The following is a 25,114-nucleotide window of genomic DNA, read 5'->3' on the forward strand; positions in this document are numbered from 1 at the left end:
GACACGCTTGTCAGTGGGGTCCTGACCGACATCAGCCCCATAACCAAAAAGCCACGCTCCTGCCTGGCATCCGTTAAGGAAAACGACTCTGAAACATTTTTATCGTCAAAGAAGGAAAACAAATAATAATAATTGTTCCCAACCGTTAGCCATGTTAGGGTTTCGTATACTACAAAATTTTGAAAACCTAATCTTCAGCCAGAATTCGTGTTCTTAGAAGTCCGTCTTTCCCATAAGAAGGTAATTGTAGCTTCTTTCTTACCAGCACGTCCAGGCAAACTAAACTAAAAGATTCCTGAGAAACATGCCAGATTGCTCTTCACAGGGCCACTCGGAAGCAACCCAAATCCCGGATCATTTGGTCCTGTTAGCATCGTGAGTCGTCCACCCGGCCCCCCTTTTTGAGGCGACGTGGCTGACGTGGCCTGAAATTCATTTCTGCCAGCCTCTGGGAGGTGTCACCCCTCAGCCCTTGGGGGCGCGCCACGATCCTCACTCGTGAGTGGCCGTGTGGCTTCTCACGCCCGAGACCCGTGTGGCTGTCTTCCAGTGACTAGAGCAAGTCCACGAGAGAAAGCTCCCGAATGAAAGCCGGGCAAGGCCTGGGGTATGGTTGCACCTCTGAGGCACCAGTGGGGATCTCGCTGTAACAAGCCCGTAAAAGTTTGTGGAGTTCTGCTGAACAGCTGCGGGAATCGGCCTCCCCAAGTGGCCCGCGCGGCCCGTAAGCTGGGTGGGGGGCCGGGGGGTGGGGGGAGCAAGGAAGCTCGCACATTCAGTTAGTGAGTCTGTAACCAAAAACCCATCCATCTTTGCTGGCAGGTGGCTGACTGCATTTCTATTATTAGCTGACAGGTGATGTCACAAAACCTGTCATGGATCCAGCTAGGGAATCCTCAGCGGAAGATAAATGAGAAAGGGGTTCAGGTTATAAACAAAGGTGCCCTCCGGGTGACCTCTAGTCGCTGTAGACCTGGGACATATCAGCTATTCTCCCTTCCCTCCTTCCCGCAACCCCAGCCAGAAGTAGGGCACCAGGTTCGTGCTGTGTAAATTATCTTCCCAGTTAGGAGTCTGGCTGTACAGTCTGAAGTGTGTGAATGTACTTAACCTTCCATAACCTTTCCATTGTTTACTTTCGAGTATACATTTGTAGCTTCTGGCAAAAGGTAGGGATATCCTAGAGAGTTGTGCCAGCCTCATCTATTAACGGAGCTTCAAGAGGTTGCATTCATTTTTTTTTTTTTTTTCCTGAAAGGAGCAGAAAAAACACTGGCAAGAGGGAAGAATTTTTCCATTTTTTTTTTATTAGCTATAAATGTGAATACTTGTAAATAAGGGTCATTCTGAAATCACAGCCTGTGAACCGTTTTTCCAAAGAAGCCGTATAGGCTTGCTGTGGAGTCTGTTGTGTGATTGAAGAAGCACGTTAATTTCGGGGCGCCCGGGTGACTCAGTCGGTTGATCGGCCGATTTCGGCTCAAGTCATGATCTACCAGCTCGTGGGTTCGAGCCCCACATCGGGCTCTGTGCTGACAGCTTGGAGCCTGCTTCAGATTCTGTGTTTTCCGCTCTCTCTGCCCCTCCCCCACTCATGCTCACTCTCTCTCTTCTCTAAAAAATAAATAAACAACAACAACAAAAGATTTAGAAAAACACCCAGAAGCACGTTGTTTCTCCTGCCAGCTCTGTGGGGCAGTCACGTCAGTAGGATTATCCTTACGTATTAATAGAAGACTGCTTTTTTCTTTTATTACCATCTACCTTTTTAATATGTATTTCCAGGGTTTCACCAAAGTTTGGTTTATAAGCATGCGTTCCTAAGCTTTTCTCTTGAGATATTGGCATGAAAAAGATTGTCTACTTTTAAAGTTAGTCCTCCTGGCATCTCTGGGAATTTCCCTGAGTCCCTCTGGACCCAGGCACCCTCTGGTCCCAGGCACCCACAGGACACCTCATACAGAAGGCAGGGCCCTGGCGGCCAGGGTCGGGATTCATCCCCCAGCCGGCCAGGCCCGGGCTGACCTGAGCTCATTGGAGACCTCTGTGTTCAGCCAAGGCTTTTTGAGTAGAAGTGCTGGGCTCGTTTCTATCTCTGACTCCTTCCCAGTGCACTCTGTCGTCTCCAGGGATTTGCGGAACCCCGTTTACTCTGCAGTCAAATGTGGCTGGTGGTGATTGTAGGGAGTCTTGGACAGCTTGTAAGAAAGGGACTATAGCTAATAACTTGTACAGTATCATCACTTACAAGCACTAGTAATTCTGCCATGTGTAATGGCTCTGAAAGCATTTATTATAAACCGCATGAGGGCAGGAATTTGTGTCTTTTTTGTCAGTTCTGGACACTGGCGTGCCAGGGGTAGAAATAAAGCTTGCAATATAGTAAGCGTGTTATTTATCCAGTTAAGTATTTGTTTCATTAATAGATGAAACCAATGTCTGTTGAGCATCTAACCTGCAGAGGCCTATGATAAAGCAAGAACCCTTAAAATACTAGGTTTTCCGATAAGATGAGTTGAAATTTTGAGAAGATCTGCTCAATTCTGAGTTCTGTTATTATAATGTAATTATAGTTAAAGCCGAATCTTGGGACTCTGATAATGACATTAAAGAACTCCAAAGAGCATGACTTCAGTTTTTGTAATAACAAATCTGATTCCATAGCTCTAAAAATGACTCTGTTAATGACAGAGCATAGACATATCCAGACATCGAGGAGGCATTGAAGTGACATAAGGCTCATTACTAATTTGTGTCATTGCATTTGAACTTAAACATTTCTCATTGCCTAAGACCTGGTACTCATTTTTCTAATTTTTTCCCCTAAAATAGCACAATAGTCCATCAAATTGGTGTACCAAATTTTTCATCCTGTTTTTTTTTCTTACTCTCAGACATTTAGATTATCTCCATTATAAACAACACTGAAATAAACATTTTTCTGCCTAAAGCCTTTTTTTATATTAGATTATTTTCTTTGAGATAAATACCCAGGAAAGCAATTACCCAGTCAAGAGGTATAAATATGTTTTATGGCTCACAAATGAAGTATGTTGCCAAATAGATTACTGAAAAAAAAAAAAAACGAAAACAAAAAAACCTTTTACTAATTTTCCCTATAAAGAATCTAAGAGCAACTAATTTTACTACATCGTTACCAGTAATGGATATTGTTACTATTTCTAATAAGATGGTGTCTTGTTTTCCTTCCTTTTTTTTTTTTTTTTTTTTAAATAAGTAGGGAGGATGAGCTTACTCGATAACCCCTAGTGTCTTCCTTACTTTCTTACTCCTCGTCCCAGCGAACTCAGGGTCCTTGCAAGGTCCTCAGACCCCCCAGTCAACCAGCAGCAACTCGATGGCAGACGTACAAGGCGACCTGAAGCCACCTACCCCAGCGTCTACCCCGCATGGACAGATGACCCCAATGCAAGGTGGAAGGTGTGTACGGTAGGAGATCTCCGCGAGCCCCACAACATCGCATTTATCGATCTCGTAATGTCCTGGAACAGACTGTAAAAGGGCTGTTATTGCCTCACGAGCTTCCAAGTGTCGACCAAGAAATTACATCCGTGTAATTTTTCGGATGGTTTTTACGTGAAAAACTTTCAAGTTAGGCGCGTTTCCCGATCGGGCATTTGGTGGCAACTCCTGATATTTCGTTGCGCTTTCCTTGTCCTCGTCTCTTCAGAAGCGGTACAGTCAGCGTGCACGACCCGTTCTCAGACGCCAGTGACTCATCGTTCCCAAAACGGAACTCCATGACCCCGAGCGCCCCGTACCAGCAGAGCATGAGCATGCCTGACGTGATGGGCAGGATGCCCTATGAACCCAACAAGGACCCCTTCGGTGGAATGAGAAAAGGTAAATGCGGAGGGAGCAGACTAGGCCCAGAGGGCATTTTCCTCTCTGCCACCACGCAGCCAACCCACTTACCCATTAGAGACGTGTCTGAGCCACAGCTCCCCAACCTACTAGATTTCTGGCCTCGGGAAAAGTACTCAGTAGCTCTGTGCCTCAGTTTCCTCATCTAGGAATTAGGACAATAACAAGACCGGCCTAAAGCATGTGACGAGGATTGAGTTCATGTACAAAAAGCCCACTGAAGAAATGACTGGCGCACGCAGTAGGCACGCGTGCTCCTTGCGCTCCCTCGCGCTGCACGCCTTGTTGTATACCATGGGCTGGGCAGGGGCTAGGTGCTAGGTAGTGTGATAAGTCAGACGTAGTTCCTCCCGGAGTTGACGGTGTCTTAGGGGGAACAAACAAAAAGTAAGCGAAACCACAAATACGTAATTAAATATGGTGGCTGATGGAAGGAAGGGCACCAAGTGCGGCGATGCGGGTTAAGGGTCATGGAAGGGAAGGACATATGAGAAGGGATGGTCAGGAGGGGAGGGCTTTGAGGAGATGTCGGTTATCTGCTGAGACCTGAGGAATGAGGAGTAGAGAAGTGCAGGGGAGGGGGAAGGCCCGAGGCAGGAGTGGGCTTGGCGTGTTTGAGGAGGTGGAAGGCATTTGGGGATAATGGGCAGGGGGCAGGCTGAGTGCACCGAAGCCATCAGGGCCACTGGGCCAGAACTTTCAGCCTCCCGGGCTTGGGGATGAGTCTGGGTTTGTACCCTCGCCGCAAGATGTTCTGTAGGAAGTGACGTGACTGGGTCTTTTGTTAAAAAACAAGTAACTGGGCATCTATGGAGAGTGTGTTGGCAGGACCACTGTGATGGTCCAGGGGAGAGATGACAGGGCGGAGTCAGATTCCAGCAGCCAAGAGAAAAGCAGAAGCACTCATCACACGTTCTGGACTTAGAAAAAACAGGCCGGGCTTGCTGGATTGACCGTAGGGGTCAAGGTGAGACCTTACTGAGAGGGTGACGACCTTACTACTTTGGAGATGCCCGCCTGGGAAGGGGCCCGCTGGTAGCGCTCACTGTTAGCGCCTGCACTGTGGACAGCTGCGGGAGGAACGAGGGAGGAGTCCCGTGTTGACTTGGGGATGTGCTAAGGCGGTAGGTGGTGGAATGTCTGTCTGGAGCTGGGCAGAGCGTTGGAGTTAGGAATCATTTCAGGGAACTCAGCAGAGGAGTGGGATGGAGCATCATGGGATGGATGGGATCACCAAGAATTGGGAGAGTTCTGACGGACGTTAGCAAACACCCAGCGTGGTTTTTCCCTTTATGCTCATCAATCCCCAGCGCTCACTTGGCTCTGAAAACGTAGCATCTAAGCCTCTGCCCTTTGAGCGCCTCCCGAGGCCCACACACTCCGAGCTCTTTGGCACCCTTCCAGGTGCAGGCGCGCTGTGAAATTGAGGCATGATAGTGAATATCATTGGAAGAAATACAGAAAAGGAGCAAATACTGTTTTCACGGAATTGCTTCTCGGATCCCTTAAACAGTAGTACCTCTATTTAGATGTTCGGGGTATGTGAATTTCTCGATATGTTATCCTTAGTCGAGAGAAACGTAAAGCCCAAAGCCTTGGTTTTCACAACTATTATGGATCAGTGAAAGGCAAAAATGAATCATTTCAAAATTTTAAGTATTTATTTTTTACTTTTTTTAACATCTTCAATTTTGAGAGACAGAGTGTGAGCAGGGGAGGGGCAGAGAGAGGGAGGCACAGAATCCGAAGCAGGCTCCAGGCTCTGAGCCGTCATCACAGAGCCTGATGTGGGCCTCGAACCCACAGACCGTGAGATTATGACCTGAGCCGAAGTCGGATGCTCAACTGACTGAGCCCCTCAGGTGCCCCATTTCAACATTTTAAGTATTAGGCATGTATCGTTTAACTACCAAATGAGATTATGTTTCATGTGTATTTCTTAATAACATTTCAGGTATGTTCCACAGAGTGAAATAATCTAATTTTTCGTTTCAAAAAGTTTCAGAGCTGTCTGTTCCAAGTGAATATTCTACAGAACATGCAATAAATCTGTAAGCTCAGAAACTCAAAAGCCTTGTAAACGTTGGAGGTGGTTATTTTTCTTAGTGGTATGAGATATTAGAAAGAACATTTTGTTCTTGCTGATGGTGGTTGTATCACATTTTTAGGCTCTGAAAATATGACAGTAACATGGGGAAAATAATTAGTAGTGTTTGGAATCTGGCTTCAAAAGCTATGTGAACCGTTTCCACTAGCCCCACCTGTATGCTATATTAGACGCTGAGAGTTGTATTTCTTTTGTTTCTGTGTGCCTACAGTTTTTCTTATTGTGAAAATAAATTGGGTGGAGGGGATGATTGTGGATTACCTTGTTAGGCACTAGCAAGCTGTATCATGTGTTTTCATCAACTGTGTAAGTGATATAGTGGCTGAGAGGGGACCCCCTTCCCGCATTTCCCCGGGACATTTCAGCTCACCTGCTACCTTACCATGCTGGTGTAGTTAGCACCAAATTAAAGCAGATAAACAGAAAACCCACAGGAAACAAATTTTTTTCTCGCCCTGTCCCTGTTACAATAAGTTTCGCATTCCTCAGTTCACATTATTCTGTCGGTGAACTGGTGGTGCTCCGATTTCTTATGTAATGGCCAACATTAGGGGAAAGCCCGCTTTTTGTTGCTGCCGCTGGCCTACAGCGTGGTGTAGGGCAGAGACCAGAACCTGTCCCAGCCTCAGTGGCCCTAAGCATCCTTGGCCCCACCCGCCCGCCCCCCACTTCTATAATTCATTACTGATTGAAGGATTGATTAATTGCTTATAAGTGAACAGTAAGTGAATATTTACATATTGTATATCTAAACAGTATATTTTGAATACCCGTTAATATCTTTATACATCATCCTTTTTCTTAATGCTCCAGTAGTGAACGTGTTGTTTCATCATGCTTTGCTCTTCTTAAACATGAAGCTGTGATTATTGACGTATAGCTGTTTTTTCACATGTGTAAGAGTGTGTCTGTGAAATAGATTCTTAAAAAATAACCGAGGGGCACCTGGGTGGCTCAGTCGGTTGAGCGACTGACTTCGACTCAGGTCGTGATCTCGTGGTCCGTGAGTTCAAGCCCCACGTCGGGCTCTGTGCTGGCAGCTCGGAGCCTGGAGCCTGCTTCGGGTGCTGTGTCTCCCCCCTCTCTGCAAAAAAATTTAAAAAAAAAAGAATAACCAAATCAAGGGATGTGAACTTTTTTTTTTTTTTTTTTTTTTTAGTTTACGGAGTATCTTTTACTCCATAACAAACTGCCACAAAAAGCGGTTTTAAACAACAGCACTTGGGTATGTCTCACAGTCCTCTGGTGGGCGGGATGGTTCTTCATTTCGAGTTGTCAGCCGGGACCCTGAGGCAGCCTCTGTCACCTGGAAGCCTGATTAGGGACTCTGCTGGAGCCTCGATCACTTGAATGGCCCGTGTCATCTGGAGGGTCTGTTGGGAACTCGTCTGAACCTGTCGGCTAGGGGGCCTCCCCCCTGGGCCGTCCCACGGAGCTTCTGGGGTGCCTCGTGGCGTGGTGGATGGGTCACAGACACTCCAAGTTAAAAGTTAAGTTAAAAGTTGCTTGTCAGTTTAATACTCTTCACATGAACGTGGAACAGTGTGTGGCCCTCACTCCCTTACCAAGAATGATCATTATCAGTCCTTTTAATAGTTGCCAGTCAGATGGGGGGGGGGGGGAGGAGTGGAGGGGACGGGAGGGCCTCATAGTTGTTTTGACTTGTATTTCTTTAATTACTAGTGAAACCAGACACCTTTTCATATATTGATGGGCCATTTGTTCTCTTTTTTTCTGAATGTCCATTTATGCATTTACCCATTTTTTAAAAACTCTGGTTGTCTTTTTCCTTACCTATTTCTAAAGAATTTTTCTTGTATCAAGGAATTAAGCTATTTAACTTTAATTATCCCCCTTAATGTTTGCCTGTCTCTGTTCTTCCATTTATAAAACGAAAAGTAACATCAAAACTCCTTCTACCACACGGGGACTTAAGGTGGAAGATACAGTGTGAGCTCACTTGCGAAGCACAGAGCCCCCCGCCCGTGTGAGACCCCATTATCTGCACCTCTGTTCTAGCAAATGCCATCAGCTCACAGACGTTTAATCAGCTTTTGCTTCGCGTCACATAAAAGTAACCTTCCTAGGATGAAGAAAGGTAGTAGCCCTGTATACCAATTAAGATTTGCATTAAAATGTTTAATTTGCCTACAGGCTAGTTTTGGGGCTTGACCCAATTTCCTTCAGGCTCTGAGCTGATGCTAATTTGCATATTTGACCTAATTGCCACTCTACGCCCTGATAGAAATACTGGTATTTCATCCATTCTTGAGTTATTCTTAATCCCCTAGTGGTTTTCCTTTTCCTGGTTTTGGAGTGAGTCTGCTGATAGGTATTCGTGCTAAGGATTTTTCTTTTTTCCCCCGTAAGGGAAGGGAACTACCTTTACCCATACGGCTGACCCTTGAACAACACAGGTTTACACAGAGTTTTTCAATAAATAGATGCATGGTACTAGAAATGTTTTTCTTTCCTTTTTTTTTTTTTTTTTAAGTTTATGTATTTTGAGAGAGAGAGAAAGAGAGCATGCTTTCAAGCCAGGGAGAGGGAGAGAGAATCCCAAGCAGGCTCCGAGTTGTTAGCACAGAGCCCAACACGGGGGTCGATCTCACAAACCAAGAGATCATGACCTGAGCTGAAATCAAGAGTCAGATACTTAACTGACTGAGCCAGCTAGGCGCCCCATAAATGTGTTTTCTCGTAAAATTTTCTTAACATTTTCTTTTCTTTTCTTTAGCTTTGTTTTAAGAATACAGTATATAGTACGTATAATGTACAAAATATGTGTTAATTGACTATGCACGTATCGGCAAGGCTTCTAGTCAACAGTGGCCTGTTAGTAGTTAATTTTAAGGGGGAGTCCAAGGGGCGCCTGGGTGGCGCAGTCGGTTAAGCGTCCGACTTCAGCCAGGTCACGATCTCGCGGTCCGGGAGTTCGAGCCCCGCATCGGGCTCTGGGCTGATGGCTCAGAGCCTGGAGCCTGTTTCCGATTCTGTGTCTCCCTCTCTCTCTGCCCCTCCCCCGTTCATGCTCTGTCTCTCTCTGTCCCAAAAATAAACGTTGAAAAAAAAAATAAAATAAGGGGGAGTCCAAAGTTGTACATGGATTTTCAACTTAGCGGGGGTGAGCACCTCTAATCCGCGCAAGAAGGGTCAACTGTATATGCATTTCTTTCTCACAACCACTGCATGAGGTGGTATTACCAACTTTACTTCATCGACAGGGAGTTGAACTCAGAAGTTTGATAACCTACCCAAGAAAGGGCCGATGTTCGCTCTCTACCTTACTTCATAACAAATTACCACAAACTCAGCAGCCTAAAACAACATCAGTTTACGGTCCCATGTTCCCGCGGGCTCTCAGCTCAGGGCCTTACATGGCAGACATCAGCATGTCAGCCAGGACTCAGGGCCCTCTTCCGAGCTCGTTGAGGTTGTTGGCAGATTTGGTTCCTCGAAGTCAAAGGACTGAGGTCTCATTGTCTTGTTGGCTGTCGTCTGCCTTCACAGTCCTAGAAGCTGCCACCTTTGTGAATATGTGGCCTTCTCCACTGCATGGTGGGAGCCTCCTCAAGGGCGGCAGGCGGGTGTCTCTGACTTCCAGACACAGATTGAAAGGGCACGCCTGGATAATCTCCCTTTTAGTTGACTGCCAGTCAGCTGATGAGTCACTTTAGTTACATCTGTGAAATCCCTTTGGCCATCGAATGTAATGTAATCACGGGAGCCATGTTCCCATCATATTCGTGGGTTCTACCGGTACTCCAGGTGGGGGCTCATTTCAGGCCCGTGCATGGGGTCAGGGATGGGGATCTTGGGGTCCTTCCTGAGTCCAGACCTTACACTCATTGGTTTGTATTGTTGTCGGCCATATTAAGACTGAGACATCTACATCTGCCATATTGAGGTTAACAGAAATGACTAGAAGGGCTGTCTGGGCCCCCTGGGGGTCGAAAATGCTTAATTTTATATCCGTGATTTAAAATGTTGCAGTGCCTGGGAGCAGTGAGCCCTTTATGACTCAAGGACAGATGCCCACTAGCAGTGTGCAGGACGTGTATAACCAGAGTCCCTCCGGAGCGCTATCCGGTCTGGGCATGGGGCGGCAGCAGTTTCCCTACGGAGCCGGCTACGACCGACGGTGAGTGTTTTCTAAGATGACACGGAGAGAGTGCTAGAAACTGCGCTCTCCTCACCCGTGCGTTTCCGAGCCCGGGGAGCCGACGACAGCACACAGTACCTGCTTTCCCGCTAAGCGTCGTGTGGGGTGGCTGCCTTCAGGATGGGGGAGGGGGACGCCTGAGAACCAGGTGGTCCTCTCAGCACCCGGATGCTCGGCCCCTGTCCCCGCACCGAGACCCCCACCTTCCAGCTGCCCCGAGTGGCTCCTCCTGTGAACGGCCACAAAGTCAGGCGTGTAGCATCGCCCGACCGCCTTCCCGCCTGCATTTCTTCCCTCGGGAAAGCCACCCAGGAAGCTCTCGAAAAAGTCTTCCAGGCCTTGTCTTCTCGGATGTTTCCATTCTTCCCTGCGAACGTGTGAAACGGAGAGAGACTACTCTGCTCCTTAAGAAACATCTCTGAGGAAAGCCACAGCAGTCTTTTTTCTTCAGGGTGGCCTCTGGACACTGAAATGTTGGGCTTCAGCGCTCATCCAGATTAGTTTTAGTTAGATGGAGGGAAAGTCATTGAAGTGTCTCTGAGAGGTCGCCGGAAACTGCTTCCTAAACTAGTGGCTTATGGGAGACTTCTTTTTGTGAAGCAGGCCCCTTACCTGTGCCCCTGACCTAAGTACTTACTACGAAAGCCCCTTCCCCTGGATGGGAGGTTCTTTACCTCACCGCCGCACAGGTGCTCAGAAACAAAGTCTTGAATGTAATATTTGTGATTTTGGAAGGAAATTGAGGCTCACTAGAGGACTCTGTTTGTAACTGTGGCCACAGGGGCATGGCTCGGGGTAGGGATGGCTGGTGTGGTGGTGTTCCTCACAGACTGCCCACCTGCTGGGCCGCGGGCAGTGGTGAAGTCTTGGGAAGGTTCCCTCCCCGCCCCCCGCCCCACCCCGTAACACAAACAGGAAGGAAGGAAGTTTGAAAATCACTGTTTTTACCAAATAATGTTTCTTTCTGGCACTTTCTGTGCACCTGGTTCTTGCGATTACATAGCCATCACAAGCTTAAAGTGATTTGGTACTTTCTAGTAGCGACTTAAGAACCTGGACTTCGGATTCTTACCCTGGCCATAAGTGTGGTGACTGTTTATTTGTGGTGTGTCCGTTAACCAGTTGACCATCATGCTTAGTGTGCTGGAGCAGGGATTTGACTTAGATCCGTTTTTGAGGATCCAAGAGAAACTCTTTTTTCCTTTTCCTTCCTTCCTTCCTTCTCTCCTTCCTACCTTCCAATGAGATTAGGAGAACAACTCTCTTGGAACATATATTCGTAAATGAACCCAGGCAGATGCGCTGTTCTGTTTCTTCTAGAATGCTTTCTAGAACTGGTTTAGGTCATCTGGCTGTACCACATTAGGGCTTATTTACCTTTGATAGATTTTCTAAAAAGTGTTACTTTGTTCAGCTTAAATTTTATCTATGTCAATTCTATTTCTTTCCTCAACTGTAAGCTTCCTTCTAGCTGTTAATGCCCTTTGCAAACACGTCTCCTATGTCTGTTTTACCCGTGATCTTCTAAAAATTCATTTATTTTCTTTCTTATTTTCATTCCTTGACCAGTTTAGGCATATATTCAATCCAAGTATTGTCTTTCTTACAGGATTCAATCGATACACTAAGTAAACCAGTTTCTCTCTTTAAACTTCAAATCTATTGCTCTTTTAAGCGTGCTACTTTTATGGTATTTATAGCTGCTCAGTGTAATGGCAGTTGAAAAATAAGTGTATTAGTCATTCCCATTTTAAGATTTAGAAATGTAAAAAAGATTTAAACGTAGGAGTACGTTTAAATCAACCCCATCACTCTTGTAAGTCCTCTCTGTTACTCTTTTCTGTGGCCTTGTAGGGTCATGGGACTTCAAAATTTTGAGTAGGTCTATTTTTACAATTATTAGCTAACTCAGTATCATTTTGGATGAAGCGCGAAGTACGCTTTTTAAGAGACTGAACACTTCCTATTCATAATGAGAAGATAAGTAGAGACAGTTTCCGTGGTTATACGTCTGTGTTGGCACTCCCAGAAATCCCGCTTTGATTCTTACGTTGCTTTTGTTATCTCCTGCTTTCATGAACACCTCACCTCACCATGTTGTGACACTCCTCGGGGCCGCGTCAGTGGGTGGGCGGAGGCTCCTCTCAAAGGCAGAGGGTGCCAGCCTGTCCTGCCGGGACTCCTCACACACCTACTAGCCAGGAGATTGGCAGCGTTCCCAAAACGGGTGTGCCCATCCCTTTGGCTAAAAGTTCAAGTGCTGTTTCTGCTTGGCGTGCCTCTGTTGGAAGGTGTTGTGCAGTGAGGGAGAGACCAGACCACTCGGGGGTGCAGAATTCCCAGCAGTGAACTGTTCATTTCTCTCTAGGCCTGAGGTCTTTTGAAAATGAAGTTCTCTTTGAATGGCTCATTCTAGGCACGAACCTTACGGGCAGCAGTACCCAGGCCAAGGCCCTCCCTCAGGACAGCCGCCATATGGAGGACACCAGCCCGGCCTGTATCCACAGCAGCCGGTGAGTTGGCGGGCAGGAATGCATCTCTGTGCTTTCTGTTTAAAACTCAAATTTGCGTTACTTCTGAGAAGTTTTAGGAAGTACAACAAAAAACAGTGGTATTTATTGAACAATCAGGATATATTTGCTCGTGCTAGAAAATATTGTTAGGATTTTAAAGTCAGCACATTTTAAAAAGCTCTTGATATATGGGATCCCGAAACAAATATAACATGTTGTAGGAAGCAAAGGACGTTCATCCTTGTAAATAACGCCCGGCCGGAGTAAAGGTTTTTTAAACGGGTGTCTGGTGTGTGTGTTGTCCTGTCAGATGCCTGAACTGAAATTTGTCGATGTTTTAAAGAAGGTGTGTAGAAGAAAAAAAACAACTTCAAATATTATATACCAGTATCAAAAGTTAAAAGTTAATTGGCTTTTTAAGAACAAGATCTTAAGGACCCCGTGTTTTGCTGACATGGGGGGGGGGGGGGGGCGGGTTACGCTGGCCTACGGGGCCATGGGTCTTCAATTGTGTAAGATAACCTTGCAGATGTCGCTACTGATGCAGAGAATTGCCCACCATGCTGTGGCCGTTCAGACACAGGACTTTGCTGTCTCGAAACAACTTTTCAGGTCTAAGACCTCTGGTAACATGGAAGGGGTTTTAAGCATTGAATTCTGCTGGAGCGTGTATGTACGTGACTTTTATTTTTACACCAGCTGGTCCTAAACAGCTTCTGGGTGAGGTGAAAGAACACGAACACATCCACATCTCTCTAGGTCAGGAGGTTCCCACCTGATGGGGTGCTGACACCCGGATGTCCCCAGGAGGGGAACCTAGTAACGTGGGCTGCACCGGGCCTGCTGTCAGAGGCTGGGACCAGCGGGGCTTGCGGGGGAGACTCTGACCTGCACAGCTGGAAGTCGGGGTGGGGGCCGTAGACCGTAGGGTGTCCGTGCAGGCCCGGTCTGAGGAGCCAGATGCCGTGGGGAGACATTGCTAACGCAAAGCTAGGCCTGAGCAATCTGTCCAGGGGCTTTCAGGCTGGCCTTCAGGAAGCTCAGTCCATCCTGGTGAGAGTTTTCCTCTTCCTGCCGAGGCACCTCCGTGTAGTCCCGAGCCCCTGTCTGGCGTCGCCTGTGTGGGAGTCTCCAAAGCCACGTCCTCCTATATTGCAGCCCTGAGAAATCCCAAAAGGGAGGAGAGATACCTACCAGGAAAAAGAGAGAGGAAGCTTTCTTTTCCCCACAGAAAATTCCAAGCACACGAAAACAAACTTTGGAAACCCTCTTCGGAGTCCATGATGTGGTATCCTAATCCGGAAATAGAGTGCCTAAATTGTTAGTCCTTAGTTGTCACAGGAGCTTCCCATACCCATTTTGAAATGAACATTCCACCAGGTAATAACTGTTTTGCATAATTTAAGTGTGTGATTATACCTGTAAAAGCACATCAGTGTGATTTGTCTTTATATGAATTTCAGAATTACAAACGCCATATGGACGGCATGTATGGGCCTCCGGCCAAACGCCACGAGGGAGACATGTACAACATGCAGTTCGGCAGCCAGCAGCAAGAGATGTATAACCAGTACGGAAGTTCCTACTCCGGACCGGACAGGAGGCCCATCCAGGGGCAGTATCCGTACCCCTACAACAGAGAGAGGGTGCAGGGCCCCGGGCAGATGCAGCCGCACGGGATCCCGCCTCCCATGATGGGCGGCCCCATGCAGTCGTCCTCCAGCGAAGGGCCTCAGCAGAGCATGTGGGCGACGCGCAATGATATGCCTTACCCCTACCAGAACCGGCAGGGCCCCGGGGGCCCGGCCCAGGCCCCGCCGTATCCAGGCATGAACCGCACGGATGATATGCTGGTACCTGAGCAAAGGATCAATCACGAGAGCCAGTGGCCTTCCCACGTCAGCCAACGTCAGCCTTATATGTCCTCTCCCGCCTCCATGCAGCCCATCACGCGCCCGCCTCAGTCATCCTACCAGACGCCTCCATCACTGCCAAACCACATCTCCAGAGCCCCCAGCCCCGCGTCCTTCCAGCGCTCCCTGGAGAGCCGCATGTCTCCCAGCAAGTCTCCCTTTCTGCCCTCTCTGAAGATGCAGAAGGTCCTGCCCACCGTCCCCACGGCCCAGGTCACGGGCCCGCCCCCCCAGCCACCCCCGATCCGAAGGGAGATCACCTTCCCTCCTGGCTCAGTCGAGGCATCGCAGCCAGTCTTGAAACAAAGGCGAAAGATTACCTCAAAAGATATCGGTAAGCGTTCCGGGCTCGGTCCGGAAATGAAGCCCAGTTGTGTTCTAGAATTTTCACGTTAGCTTAGATCTAGCTCCTGTTAATCTCAAAGGGATGAAGTTCTTAGGACGACAAGCTGCCAAGCGGTGGTTCTACGCAGGGGCAATACTTGGAAGCTGCTGATCCGAGTTCAGAAACAGTGCCCGAGAGGAGCGTGAATTGACATGGGATTTTTCCACAGGAGCATTATCTGTGCGCGAGAGTAGAGCCCCAAGTGAGAGACCAGGGGATCCTCAGCGACTACCGCGTTCTGAGCTTAAAGCTTTGACCTTAACCAGGCACTTAATCTCTGCAGTGTGAGCCTAACAGCCGAGAGGCTAATGAAATGCTGAGGTGGCCTGAGAAAATACGAGCCACTCTGTAATTTTGGTAACAACATACAGACCGTGAGCTTCCCCGGGAAAAAGTAGAAGCCTGCATGTGATACGTAGATAAATATATAGTATATACGGAATTTGATATGCTTTGATGTATAGAATTGATGGTAACCCGGTGCTGGTAGATATGGGCCCAGAAGCTATTTCAGTCGGGTGCAGATCGTGTTTATTCATTCTGTTGGGATGTTCTGAATGCTAATTAGAGATCTGGAACATCTAGGAGTACGTACAGTTTTTCTGCATTATTTTTGAAGTCCTTTTAATACGGCAAAGGAAATTATAGATCTTGGTCATACAAAAAAGTTCTCAAAAATCTCAAAATCACTTGACTTGAAATCATTTACTACAGGGACTAGAAAATCAAAGATATTAGAGATGTTTTCAACCATCAGAATTAAGGACCTGTACAGAGAGAGGGAGAGAGAAGTAAGGAGTTTTATACAGAGGGGTGCTGCAGACAAGGAGGAGATACAGACACCGAGCACCATTTTCTATATGGAAAGATATGCGTAAAAATATGCACATGTGTCTGTGTGTTTATGCGTGTGCACATAAATAAATGTATTTAAATTTTTATACATGTCTTTGCACATGTTAGATCAGTGTTTGTCTTCAGCCTGGGGAAAGTTATGTTCCTTATTTAAAGAAAAAAATTTTCTAATGTTTATTTATTTTTGAGAGAGAGAAAGAGAGAGAGACAGAGCGTGAATGGGGGAGGGCAGAGAGCGAGGGAGACACAGAATCCGAAGCGGGCTCCAGGCTCCGAGCCATCAGCACAGAGCCCTGTGCGGGGCTCAAATCCACAAACTGCAAGATCATGCCCTGAACCGAAGTGGGACGCTTAACTGGCTGAGCCACCCAGGCGCCCCTATGTTCCTTATTTCAAAAAGGAAGTTTGCCTTTTCTGTTAGAAAAGTTTTGTGTGCCTCGTAGAAAATAGGAAACGTAGATGAGATCAACCTAGAGGTGGAAACCCACGGCCCCCCCAGCACAGGAGATCACTGCTGATGTCTGGCATTGGCTGTGGCCCTGGTGACTTCTGACCGCACAGGCCTGCTCGCGCCATGCGCTTCCGCCCGCTTCCCGAGACAGAAATTTCAGACCTATCGCGGGCCTCTTCTCCCAGCCCCATCTTACGGCAGATCCTGCAAACGTCTTCTCTAACCCCTCTCTCTTCTTCGGTAACAGGAAGGGGGGAGAGAAAAGCGCAGTCGCTCTGTTTCCCATCCCCTGGCTCAGACCAAGCTGTTGAAAAATCTGAACCATCAAAGTGCTAATAATTGTCAGCAGCGTGTTCTGAGGGCAGGAGCTCGGATAGAAGAGGACAGCAAGGGAATATCAAGACTCTATATCTGAGAATGTGCTGCCGCATACTCACCAGCCTTCCAGAGATCTGCCAGAGGGGCCTCCCTGAGACATTTGGGAACGGAGCGGGCCAAAGAAGACAACCAGTTTTTTTGCTGTGACTCCATTACTAACACTCTGCTGCGTCATTACAGAGTCCGTTAGGGACTAAAGGAAATAAATCGGAGATGAGAAAGGGCCCTTGTGCTTATTAGCACTCCCACCTCTAGAAGCACTTTGGGCTCATGTGTAACCAGCGAGCCAAAGGATCTTAAACGACGGCAGTTTCTTAGTAAGCCGTCCCCTCCGCGTGAATTCTGGAAACGATCGCGTTTAACTGCGCCTCGGCACATTTGTTTGAAATCAGTACCTCACTCAACACCCCGCTTCTTTCTTCTGATTCTTTCGTTATTTTCTGTTCTTTCATGCACAGAGTTAATATTCACCTCATCCTTGTCCTTTCCCCTGGTTTTAGTTACTCCTGAGGCCTGGCGTGTGATGATGTCCCTCAAGTCCGGTCTTTTGGCCGAAAGTACATGGGCTCTGGACACCATTAACATTCTCCTGTACGATGACAGCACTGTCGCCACCTTCAGTCTCTCCCAGGTACGCCAGCGCCCGTCCAGCCAGGGGCCGGGGTAGAACAAGAAAGTTCAGGAGCTCATGCTAGAACGCATGCCCAGAGTGGTGGGCGCCCCGGGACGCAGGGCCGTCCTCGTGGCTGTTACACATGTAGAGCCGTCTGGGCGCTTAATCCGGGAATCATAATTCCTTCCAGGCTCCAGTATAATAAACACACGCATACGTGTGCTTCTCCTGAGAAAACAGTCCCCTGTGCACACGTGTGTGTGTATGTGTGTGTGCGGCATAGATAACAGTGAAAATAATTGTTGTTCAGAATGAATATCAGCAGGCGGGTGGGAGGTAATCCAGACACGAAGCCGGCGCTGAAGTCAGGCTGAGTATGCAAAAGAGCTTATAACGGGACATACTCTACTTTCCAGTGAGACATAATCCCTTCCTTTTAATTAAAAAGAAATGTTATAGAAAATGTACGAGAGAGAGAGAGAGAGAGAGAGAGGCAGAGAGAACAGCTTGGTGAACCCCCGTATACCCATCATTCAGCTGAGATAGTTGTGAACTTATGGCCAAACTTGTTTCTTGGTCTCCTTCCTTCCTTTCTGCCTCTGCCCACCTTATTCTGAAGGAGTCACTGAAAAGCCTACTAATCTTAGTAAGCTTAACGCTGTCCTTTGTTCAGTGCTAGACTTAAGGTGTGGCTTCCAGCATTAATTGCTAGAAGAGAGAAGGGGAGCAGAGGGTTAGGGGAAATGGCCCAACTAAGCTACAGACTTGTAGAGAAATATGTAGAAACAAAAACAAGAAAAGGTAATTCTCCTTACTGAGTACGCACAGTTCTCTGCTTTGGGGGGAGAAAACCAAAACATCTAATTACCTTGCTTCTGTCGAAATTAGACCAGAATCTTCCACTTGGTCTTTTCTTCTCACATTTCAGTCCTTCATGATAGCCCTGAAAGGCAATTTTTCACTTGACAGGAAGTGTATTAATAAGGTTATAAACGTCGCTTGAAGTCCACTGTAACAGAAAATATTTAAAAATGTCTACGCCTCCCTTAGAGTAATTGCCTTTCAGCCTTCTGTTGGGTGAACGACTGTTGATCACACATTTTAGTAACCAGAATTGCTTTGGTAACTTGCCCCTTCCCCTGCCCTGGGAAAAAAGTTCACTTTAAGTATGGTGTGGGCGGGGGGGAGATAAACGCCCAAACCTTCACTTGCAAAATTGTGTGCCTTCATCCCCTAAAAGTGAGTACTTTGTGGTTAGTACCTCAGTTTCCCCTTTCTCCTTAATAATTGTTTCAACCCCACTTTCAGGAAACTGACAGCAGGATATGAAAGTATGGTTGATTTCCAAAACACCTATCATTAAAGACTCCTGCCTTCCTTATTAATCCTTTATCATCCCTAAACGCGGTGGCGCGGGTGCTGGGGGCGGGGAGCTGGGGCAGTTGCTAATCATGGAGCGTGTTGATTTTCTTGATGCACACATTCGCTTAAAGGAAACAAAACTGGTTCTCATAGTTGCTTGTGTCTTTCAGTTAGAGTTGTGATAACTGAAATGTAAAATTGCATTCGATGAAACATTCTAATTCATTTATCAGGGACTAAATTGATTTGTTTTTAATTTTCTGTGTTTATGAGCTACTACATTGCTGAAATTATCTTCTCCCAAAGATATATGGAGAATGTAAATTAGAGTAACCTATGGCACCTGAGACAAAAATAACCATAAAATCCTAAGAATAATAACCATAAAAATCCAGGCAAGCGAGTCTCAGATAAATAGCAGAAGAGAACAGACTCACTTTGGGTGAATGAGTCTATAAAATCCACGTTCCCACTCTTCTAACATGGAGTGTGTTGTACCTAAATCAGAAGAAAAGATAAAGAGCACAAAGCAGTCCGTCACTGATACTATTAAAGGTAAGAAAATAACACGGAAGTTTCCATACTGATAGAGTAGGAAAGTAAGCAGCAAATAAAAAACATGCGGTTTCGTCAACAATGTAAAATTCAGGAGACGGTTCCCACCCATCTGTGGTTTCTCTTTCTTGGCCCAGACAAAAAGGAAATGAATCGTGTGAAAATCACCCTAAAAATGTATTGATAGTTATTAGGATTGTTACCCTTCTCAGTCCCCGTGTGAGGTTATGACATTGTCCCCGTTCTTGTTCTTGTCCTCCTCTCTAGCTGTCCGGATTTCTGGAACTTTTAGTAGAGTACTTTAGAAAATGCCTAATTGACATTTTTGGAATTCTTACGGAATATGAGGTGGGAGACCCCAGCCAAAAAGCACTTGATCACAATGCGGGGAAGAGAGCTGACGGCCAGTCCTTGGCCGACGAGTCTGGGAAAGAGGAGGAGGGCACCGAGTGTGTGGACGAGGAGGATGACGAGGAGGACGACGAGGAGGACGACGACGAGGAGGACGACGGGAAGACGGAGACCGAGGAGAAGAGCAGCTCGACTCTGGCCTCTCCCAACGCCACTGCGGATCCGAAGGAGAAGCCCAGGCAAGCTAGCAAGTTCGACAAGCTCCCGATAAAGATAGTCAAAAAGAACAACCTGTTTGTGGTCGACCGATCTGACAAGCTGGGTCGTGTTCAGGAGTTCAACAGCGGACTTCTGCACTGGCAGCTTGGTGGGGGGGACACCACCGAGCACATCCAGACTCACTTTGAGAGCAAGATGGAAATTCCTCCTCGCAGGCGTCCACCTCCCCCTCTGAGCTCCACCGGGAGGAAGAAAGAGCAGGAAGGAAAAGGCGATTCTGACGAGCAGCAAGAGAAGAGCATCATCGCGACCATCGATGATGTCCTCTGTGCTCGGCCGGGGGCGCTGCCCGAAGATGCAAACCCTGGTACCCAGACCGAGAGCGGGAAGTTTCCCTTTGGGATACATCAAGCCAAAAGTCACCGGAACATCAAGCTGCTGGAGGACGAGCCCAGGAGCCGAGACGAGACTCCTCTCTGCACCATCGCGCACTGGCAGGATTCCCTGGCCAAGCGCTGCATCTGTGTGTCGAATATTGTCCGTAGCTTGTCTTTTGTGCCTGGCAATGACGCCGAAATGTCCAAACATCCAGGCTTGGTGCTGATCCTGGGGAAGCTGATTCTCCTTCACCACGAGCATCCAGAGAGGAAGCGAGCGCCGCAGACCTACGAGAAAGAGGAAGACGAGGACAAAGGGGTGGCCTGCAGCAAAGACGAGTGGTGGTGGGACTGCCTGGAGGTCCTAAGGGACAACACGCTGGTCACGTTGGCCAACATTTCCGGGCAACTAGACTTGTCTGCGTACACAGAAAGCATCTGCCTGCCGATTCTGGACGGCTTGCTGCACTGGATGGTGTGCCCGTCGGCAGAGGCACAAGACCCCTTTCCAACCGTGGGACCCAACTCTGTCCTGTCGCCTCAGAGACTTGTGCTGGAGACCCTCTGCAAACTCAGTATCCAGGACAACAACGTGGACCTGATCTTGGCCACGCCTCCATTTAGTCGCCAGGAGAAATTCTACGCTACGTTAGTTAGGTACGTTGGGGATCGCAAAAACCCAGTCTGTCGAGAAATGTCCATGGCGCTCTTATCGAACCTTGCCCAAGGGGACGCGCTGGCAGCAAGGGCAATAGCTGTGCAGAAGGGAAGCATCGGAAACTTGATAAGCTTCCTAGAGGACGGGGTCACCATGGCCCAGTATCAGCAGAGCCAGCATAACCTCATGCACATGCAGCCGCCGCCTCTAGAACCACCTAGCGTGGACATGATGTGCAGGGCGGCCAAGGCTCTGCTGGCCATGGCCAGGGTGGACGAGAACCGCTCGGAATTCCTTCTGCACGAGGGTCGATTGCTGGATATCTCGATATCAGCCGTCCTGAACTCTCTGGTTGCGTCTGTCATCTGTGATGTACTGTTTCAGATTGGGCAGTTATGACATCAGTGAGAAGGCAGCATGTGTGAGTGAAAACTAGAGGCTCCCGTATAACTGGCTGTTTTCTGTTCTTGTTTATCCAGCGTAGGAAGAAGGAAAAGAAAATCTTTGCTCCTCTGCCCCATTCACTATTTACCAATTGGGAATTAAAGAAATAATTAATTCGAACAGTTATGAAATTAATATTTGCTGTCTGTGTGTATAAGTACATCCTTTTGGGGTTTTTTATTTTGTTTTTGTTTTTTTTTTTTTTTAACCAAAGTTGCTGTCTAGTGCATTCAAAGGTCACTTGTTGTTTTTCACAGATTTTCTTTTTAATGTTCTTTTCCATGTTGTATTGCATTTTTGGGGAAGCAAATTGACTTTAATGAAACAAATTGCGGCGAAAGATGCTAAGATGGGAAAATTTCACCACACTGAGGCAAAAAAGGTGAAACAGTGATCAACTTCCTAGGCATGTCATTCTTCAGATAATGGAAAAAACAAAACAAAACAAAACTGTATCCCATCACCCAAAGCTCTGTGCAATAGAAACTACTTCTAGAGATGTAGGAATAGGGGCTCAAGGAGGTGTGTCAGTCAGTAGTCAAACTATGAAATGATACTGGTTTCTCCACAGGAAAATGGTTCCATTAGGCTAGGAGCAAAAACAATGTCGTTTGAAGTTAAGAGTGAAAACACATACCTGACAACGATCAACGGAAATTGCTTCCTCACCACTACCGTCAGTCATGTCTGCCGTCTGTCGTTGGACCTTCCACGTGACAGTTCTTCACAATTCCTTTAATCATTTTTTAAATATTTTTTTTTTTTTTACTGCCTGTGGGCTGTGATGTATATAGAAGTTGTACATTAAACACACCCTCATTTTTTCTTTTCTCTTTTCTTTTTTTCTGTTTTTTTTTTTTTTAGTACAAAGTTTTTAGTTTCTTTTTCATGATGTGGTAACTACGAAGCGATGGTAGAGTTAAATAATTTTTTATTTTTATTTTATATATTTTTTCATTAGGGCCATATCTCCAAAAAAAGAAAAAAAAGAAAAAATACAAAAAACAAAAACAAACAAAAAAAAACAAACAAAAAAAAAGAGGGTAATGTACAAGTTTCTGTATGTATAAAGTCATGCTCTATTTCGGGAGAGCAGCTGATCACAATTTGCTTCATGAATCAAGGTGTGGAAATGGTTGCATATGGATTGATTTAGAAAATGGTTACCAGTACAGACAAAAAAGAAAAAAATACAACTAAAAGGAAGAAACACAACTTCAAAGATTTTTCAGTGACGAGAATCCACATTTGTATTTCAAGATAATGTAGTTTAAAAAAAAAAAAAAGAAAAAAACTTGATGTAAATTCCTCCTTTTCCTCTGGCTTAATGAATATCATTTATTCAGTATAAAATCTTTATATGTTCCACATGTTAAGAATAAATGTACATTAAATCTTGTTAAGCACTGTGATGGGTGTTCTTGAATACTGTTCTAGTTTCCTTACAGTGGTTTCATAGTAACCAAGTTATCCACAAGAAATAGGGGAAATACAGCCGCGGACTAACAGAGTCCCTGTCACGAAACCCTGAGGTCGGGAGGGACCTGTAGGGTTGACCTGCTTTAGAGGGGGGGGGGGGGGGGGGGCAACAGTTCGATTTTTCTCCAATTATTTAGCTAATGAGTCTTTGTTTGAAGCGATCGACGCGAACGACATTGAGGTCTGAGAATCTTCAGTATCTATGGGAGGTGGCTGCCGGCCCAGGAGCTCACTGGCCTGACAGCAGAACATTCTGCCTTTCACTAACCCCGTCTTGATTTTAATCAGAGTTCAGTCTAGTCCACGTTTCTTCTGTGTGCCTCAGAGGTATTTTGCATTTAGTTTACTCCACCGTGTATAATATTTATATTGTGCAATGTTAAAAAGAATATGTTATATTGTATGTGGTGTACATAGTGCAAAGTGATTATTTCTATTTCAGGGCATATTAATATTCTCATATTCCTTCCTACCTGGTGCACAGTAGCTTTTTAATACTGGTCACTTCTAATTTAAACCTTTTCTTCCCGGGTCCTTGACTGTTATCGCGTAACAATCGATCTCTTTGAAACTGCTGCAGAATCCAGCTGTTAGCGGACAGACACCCTCTGACTCTACCTCTTTACCACCCTCCCAGTCACGACACAGAAACCCCAAGTCCTTTCGCCAGACCCGTTGTCCGGGGTTGCACCTGGAAGAGTTAGACAAGAGCACGCAGCCACGACCAGCGTGTGAAACGTGACGCTAGTGTCACGAGAAACAGATTTTTCTGCGAGCAGTGTCCTCATCTGTCAGCCCCCACATTACTTAGTCACACAACCTTCGTACCTAACGAGGCAGCCAAATACATGTTGAATTAAAAGCCCATTTATAATTCTACCTTAAGTACATCTGCTTGCTGAGAACAGATTGTAGTGCTCTGAGCTTCAACTACCGAAGATTTGTAAGAGGGAACCGATAGGAGTCCAGTCGCTCCCTTACAGAGCACGAACACAAGGTGCGCAGAGACTCTGAAGCCATCCACCACCCCAATTTCTTTTGTCAACCGAAAGCGTAAAATCATTACAAAAGACTGTTGTTTTCACGGTTTGAGTTGTAATCAGTACCTAGAGTCTGACCATTGAGCAACACGTTTTTACATACCGATATGCAACGTAACCTCTAGAATAATCCAGGAAGACGTTAGCATCCTTTCTACATTCTCACCCCAGAATCAAGACTGCAGAAGCCCATGAAGAACTTACAACCTGCCTGAGATCATCCCGCCTACAAACTGAGTTATTGCTTTGTCCTAAAACTTAGTTGGTTTTTTTTTTTTCTATGAGGCTTTTCAGAAACTTACAGGATGCCCGTACTTTAAATGTGTACAAAAAAAAAAAAAAAAAAAGATAAAAATAAAGGTGCAAAGAAAGTTTAGTATTTTGGAATGGTGCTATAAAGTTGAATCTGTTGGTATTCGAGTGCATTTTTTTAATGTCACGTAAGAGATATTGGGTGGCACGTGCTCAGAAATGACTATTCAGATGTTTTGTTTGAGGTCGAGAATGACAGAGAATCCGTTTTTATTGGTGAAGGTGGCCTATTCAGAAACTAGCTACACTGCTTTTGCAAAGTGAGAATAGAGAATGGTTTTTTCAGGGGGGTGTGAGCAGTTGGCTGACCCAGCGTCAGCTGTTAAGTACCTTTCTCATGGAAAGAATATGGCCTTTGCCCTGAAATCCATCCATTTAAAAACTGTTGGAAATCTTTCATTTCCTGTCAAACCCCATGTACCGATTCCTATGATCTGTTCACCTGCAAGGAAGCAGAGAAGGTATTAAATGAGCCAAAAATGACAATCCAAACAACCCATCTTCTTCTTGCTGGGTTCACTTCTTTGTCTGGAGAGCCGGAGGCCCGGCCGCCCGACGGCCCCTGCCCTCCGCCCCTCCGTGGCACCGCAGAGAACTTCCTAGTCAGACGACCTTTCAAACATGCCTAGAAATCTTCTTGGTGATAGTCATAACCTACTAAGATGTCTCATTTTGCATTAATTCGGCAGAGATGTGTTGAGCACTCCCTGCCTCAGCCCTCGGCCCTGAGGAGTCCCTCGCGAATGAAGACTTGGGTCACGTTCTCGTCTTTCGGGTCAGACAGATTCCCGAGACAGTCTTCCAAATGTATTGTTTATGCACTGAGAACACTTAGCACGTTTTTGTTGACTACAAAATAAAGTAAGGCTCTATAGCACGTCAGTGTGTGGAGAAGAGCTCTGGACTGAAAAGCAAGGGGACTGAGTCGAGGCTCAGTGACAGCCTGACCTGCAGGTACTAGGACAGCATGGTCTCTGAGGCCCCTTCCGGCTCTAAAACGTGACTCGAGAGCCTCCGGTTCCTTTCCTGCTCACGCAGGAGGGCCTGTCTGGAGG

At 46.5% G+C, this 25,114-nt stretch overlaps 1 protein-coding gene across 9 annotated transcripts in view; it reads left to right on the forward strand.

Annotated features, from left to right (window-relative positions):
- Positions 1-21,967, forward strand: part of ARID1B (AT-rich interaction domain 1B) — a 450,840-nt gene extending 428,873 nt beyond the window's left edge. For all 9 annotated transcript variants that reach the window (XM_047858467.1, XM_047858473.1, XM_047858469.1 and 6 more), the window contains 7 exons: positions 3,303-3,441; positions 3,692-3,864; positions 9,986-10,133; positions 12,571-12,667; positions 14,131-14,914; positions 17,150-17,280; positions 19,447-21,967. In XM_047858467.1, coding sequence (XP_047714423.1) covers positions 3,303-3,441; positions 3,692-3,864; positions 9,986-10,133; positions 12,571-12,667; positions 14,131-14,914; positions 17,150-17,280; positions 19,447-21,183 — 3,209 coding nt within the window. In that variant the 3' untranslated portion in view covers positions 21,184-21,967. The remainder of the gene's footprint in view (positions 1-3,302; positions 3,442-3,691; positions 3,865-9,985; positions 10,134-12,570; positions 12,668-14,130; positions 14,915-17,149; positions 17,281-19,446) is intronic.
- Positions 21,968-25,114: the final 3,147 nt, after the last annotated feature.

Source organism: Prionailurus viverrinus, chromosome B2 (genome assembly GCF_022837055.1).
Source record: "Prionailurus viverrinus isolate Anna chromosome B2, UM_Priviv_1.0, whole genome shotgun sequence".
NCBI lineage: Eukaryota > Metazoa > Chordata > Mammalia > Carnivora > Felidae > Prionailurus > Prionailurus viverrinus.